Source organism: Arachis hypogaea, chromosome 20, assembly GCF_003086295.3.
Source record: "Arachis hypogaea cultivar Tifrunner chromosome 20, arahy.Tifrunner.gnm2.J5K5, whole genome shotgun sequence".
Taxonomy (NCBI): Eukaryota; Viridiplantae; Streptophyta; class Magnoliopsida; order Fabales; family Fabaceae; genus Arachis; species Arachis hypogaea.
The window spans coordinates 37,402,834-37,407,351 of record NC_092055.1 but is presented as its reverse complement, the minus strand read 5'-3'; the positions used below and the strand labels follow the sequence as shown (position 1 = coordinate 37,407,351).

The 4,518-nt window shown below is 37.4% G+C and overlaps 1 protein-coding gene across 1 annotated transcript; it reads right to left on the bottom strand.

The window, feature by feature from the left end:
- Positions 1-302: 302 nt before the first annotated feature.
- LOC140183036 (uncharacterized) lies at positions 303-2,766 on the bottom strand. Its single transcript, XM_072231037.1, has 6 exons — positions 2,642-2,766; positions 1,685-2,405; positions 1,241-1,590; positions 1,046-1,142; positions 888-977; positions 303-833 (listed from the first exon to the last, which is right to left on the bottom strand). Exons 1-6 carry the CDS (start codon positions 2,764-2,766, stop codon positions 303-305), a joined length of 1,914 nt encoding a protein of 637 aa, XP_072087138.1.
- Positions 2,767-4,518: the final 1,752 nt, after the last annotated feature.

The following is a 4,518-nucleotide window of genomic DNA, read 5'->3' as shown; positions in this document are numbered from 1 at the left end:
CTCGGCTCTCCAATTTTCCTGATAGGCCACAGACATAGAAAGAATGTACAAGGACAATATAAAAATGTGATTGAAAGAAGACTTGAAGGAGAGGATACAACACTGTGAAAAACCAGCTAGATAAAACAGCTTTCAATGAGAGAAATAGTTTTTAAATATCTAAAATAACTCGATCAAGTCAATCTATTGTCTAATGATATGACTAAAATACAAGCCACTGTAAAGGATTGGTGAAGCACGCTAGAAATATATATGCAGAATCTCCTATGAATATGAGCTACAAGCATGATGGAGAAATGTATTTATGAATCGGTGGCCTCATCACATTCTTCGACGCCGTCATTAGTGGATTCCTCTAAATCGCCATCTCTTGTCAATCGCAGGCCTTCAAGATCAAATTCAGGCAAGCTAGATAGGCAAGGCTGGGGATGAAGGTCAACCTCACAATGTTCATAATCTTCACCCATATCGAACAAATCTCTTGGCTTCACATGGTCTACTACACTCCATTCATTGTCAACCTCGTCATCCACGTAGAACACAAGATGCGCCTCAGATGCTAAGATGTATGGCTCGTCGTCTTCTCGATCACCGATGTAAATCGGAATGGCAAAGTTGACACAAGTATGGCCCAAAACGTCTTGTTGTATGCCTCTGCCCGACGTGGTGTCTACCCAAAGACACTTGAATAAAACCACCGTGAATTGACCACTGTAGTTTAGCTCAATGATGTCTACTAATCTCCCGTAATACAAGACACCACCAACAGCAACATTGCTATCCCGTTTGCTTGCGTAACTTCTAGTATCTGAAGTGACATAAACCCTGCTATTCTATGTTTTCATCCTTTCCTCCATCGATATTGTTCTAAATTTATATCCATCGACATTGTAAGCCTTAAATCGTCTTTCCTGAACAATGGGACCACAAGTAAGCCACTGCAACTCATTCGAATGACTAGTGCTTCCAAATGGAACCTGGCATGGAACAATTAGACCAAAGACAACACAAAAGGATAGTCGGATCATGATATACAAAAGATTACCTCATGCCTGAACCAATTGGAAAACTCTCTGTGCACAACACTATCTATGTGAGCCTGAGACCTTGTTTTATTTCGCAACTTTCTCTTTGTCATGGCTCTGAACTCATTGGGCACACAACAAATCGATTGTTGGTCAGTACTCTCAATACCATATTGGCTCACTTCATACAAGTAGCACTCACACTCTATACTTACTCCAATAATTTCTCTACAGCAATGTAATTGACCAGTACATGGAGATTTGTTTGAAGGTTTTCGGTTGCTGTTAGAGTAAAAAAGGAAGCAGCCCCGACTGCCTTTCCAACCTCTAGGAACATGTTGGCAATATTGCTCGGCAGAGCTTCGCTCAGCCGATCATCAACGCGCATAGGTTGGTTGATCCTGGTCTCCACATTATCTAAGTACCTTGAACAGAATGTGAGAATCTCCTCGGATAAGTAGCCCTCTGTAATTGAGCCTTCTGGTTGTGCCCTATTACACACGTAATGCTTGAGACGACATAGATACCTTCGAGAACATACTAAAAATAAACTACTAGAACCAGGCTATATTAACAAAACATGTCGAGAAGGCTTATTTAGATTTCTACCTCTCAATTGGGTACATCCACCGGTAATGCACTAGGCCACCAAGGCGTACCTCATCGACTAGATGCACCGTTAGATGAACCATGACTGTGAAGAAGGAAGGTGGAAATATCATCTCCATGTGCCATAGAGTATGGACCATACAATCCTGAAGTAGAGGAAGTTGCTGAGGATCTATGGATTTACTGCATATTTGTCGAAAAAAGGTTGATAACTCTGCCAAGACGGCGAACACTAGGGTGCGCAATACATGTTTTGACGCAATTGGCAATAGATGTTCCATTAGAATGTGGCAGTCATGACTCTTCAAGCCCAATAACTTGCACTGTTTTAAATCAACACAGTGAGAGATGTTGCTAGAGTACCCGTCTGGAAAGACCACATTCTTGATGGTCCTCAGAAAGACATCCTTCTGTGGATTGGACATGGTAAAGACTTCGGAGGGATACTTTCCACCTTCAAGTGGCCACATGTCATGCCTGATTCCCATCAACTGGAGATCTTTTCGAGCTTTTAGGTGGTCTTTGGATTTACCACTCTCGTTCAACATGGCGAAAAGAATATTGTCGCACACATTCTTCTCTATGTGCATCACGTCTAGGTTGTGATGTAATTCGTTGTTCTCCCAATATGGGAGGTCAAAGAATATACTCCTCTTTTTCCAAAGAGACTCGTCTTGCACCACGGTCAACTGTCCGCGTCTTCTTTTACCAGCAACCGATTGCACCTTGCCAAGTGAGACGTGCACATCCTCCAATTGTCTCAGGATATCCCTGCCAGTCAATTTCACTGTGGGGATTTGTTCTCTACCTTACCATCAAATCTATTCCGGTCTTGTCTATATCTGTGATCGTGATTCAAGAAGCGACGGTGACCCATGAAACACCATTTCTGACTGAAGGTGAGTCGCTTAGTCTTGACATCCAAATTGCATGTGGGACAAGCTCTCCCACTGTACATATTCCAGCCAGATAAATTGCCCAAGTCTGGAAAAACGCTGATAGTCTACAGCAATGCAGCATGCATCTTGAAATTTTTCTTCTCACTTGCATCGTACGTATTAACACCGGCCCACAACTGCTTCAACTCATCAATCAGGGACTGTAGGTAGACATCTATGTCATTGCCAGGCATTTTAGGACCAAGAATAATTATGGAGAGAATATAGTTGGTTTATTTCATGCAAATCTAGTGGGTAAGTTTTACGAAATAAGAATCACTGGCCATATGGAGTACTTTGAACTCAGGTCTGTCGTAGTGTCTGTCTATATATATAAAAATATAATTAGATATTAGTATGAAAATTTTCTATTGATAGTTATAAAATTAACTCAAATCCATTTTTTTAAAAAGCAAACCTTGAATCCAATTATCAATTACAACTATAATATTCTCTCAAAATTATATGTAATAAATAAATCAAAGAAGAGAAGTAAAATTATAGATTAGAAAGATAAAAGTGAAAATTTTAAACTTAATATCGCCATAAAAAGTATGCATAATAATAATAATAATAATAATAATAATAATAATAATAATAATAATAATAATAATAATATATTTTTATGTCAATAACATCTTGGTATTATTTTTTAATTATAATTCATTACAAATTTAATGCACTTCTTATAATTTTATGAATTATTTTAAATTATATTATTTTATTAATTTTATTTTTTTTTAGAACAAAAAAGTAGAGAAATAGTTTATGAGAGAGACGAGAAACAAAGATAAAGAAAAAAAAAGAGATAGAAGCAGAGATATTCTTCATTTTGGAGAAAAGGAATTTATGTTAGTTGTAATGAAAGAATATCTTATAACACATTTTTGTTTATCAAATTAAAATATAAAATATAAAATTTAAGTTATAAATAGAGCTAAAAGAGTAGAGACAAATAGAGAAAGGGAGACATGCCTAAACCCTAAACACCCTAGTCAAGTCGCCACTAAATCCTAAATTCTAAATTCTATATTGTAACACCCTAACACACAGAGTCTTATGCTTAAGTCATAAAACAGAAGTAGTGAGATATTACGACCTCTAAAAACAAAATTATATATATAATGATAGTGTGAAAAAATATTTATAACTAGGAGCTTTTGAAGAAAAGGGTTAAGCAAAATCGTTAAATTGAAAAGCGATAACGTAAGCCAAGTAAGATAGAAGATAAACTAACACGGATATATATACGGAAGAGTGCAAAAATACAGATAACAAAGCTCAAAACTCGGTTCGCGAAGGTAATCAGCCCGAGAATATAAGAGGAGTTAATACATCATATATAGAAGTAGAGATAATAAGTATCTATATAAATACATATCACCAAAATAAAACCCCGAGAGATAAGAATCTTCACTAAATCAGAAGCTTCCAACATGCCTCAGCGAGGAGCCTCACGTCCTACATCTGAAAATCACAAAATATGCATGGGTAAAAACCGGAGGTTCTCAGCATGGTAACAGTTCCCACATATCTAACATATAATGTACTAGAAAAGCCGAAGGCAATCCTAGAACTTCCAATAGATAATTAAAGCTTATAAACATAACTAATCCATGAAAAAGTAATAGGCAACTAGCTGAGGGTCTTCGGTCTATCTAAAACTCCCCATCCCAACTCCTCCGAACCTCCCAACCACCACCAAAACTAGTTGTTACAAACACATTTATTACAGACAAGAAAATCACAGGTAGAAATCATATACAACAGATAAACAATTAGCAAGTACTTATGCAGTCAATTAGGCATTCCAAACAAAACACACCAAACAAACATATAGAGGCATATGATGCATGCTTGTCCTAGTGGCTAATGAATCTCATCTGTCAGTTATCAAGCCAACCTGACGTGTCCGGTAGCTAACCCGGACATTGTCTCTCTGTTGC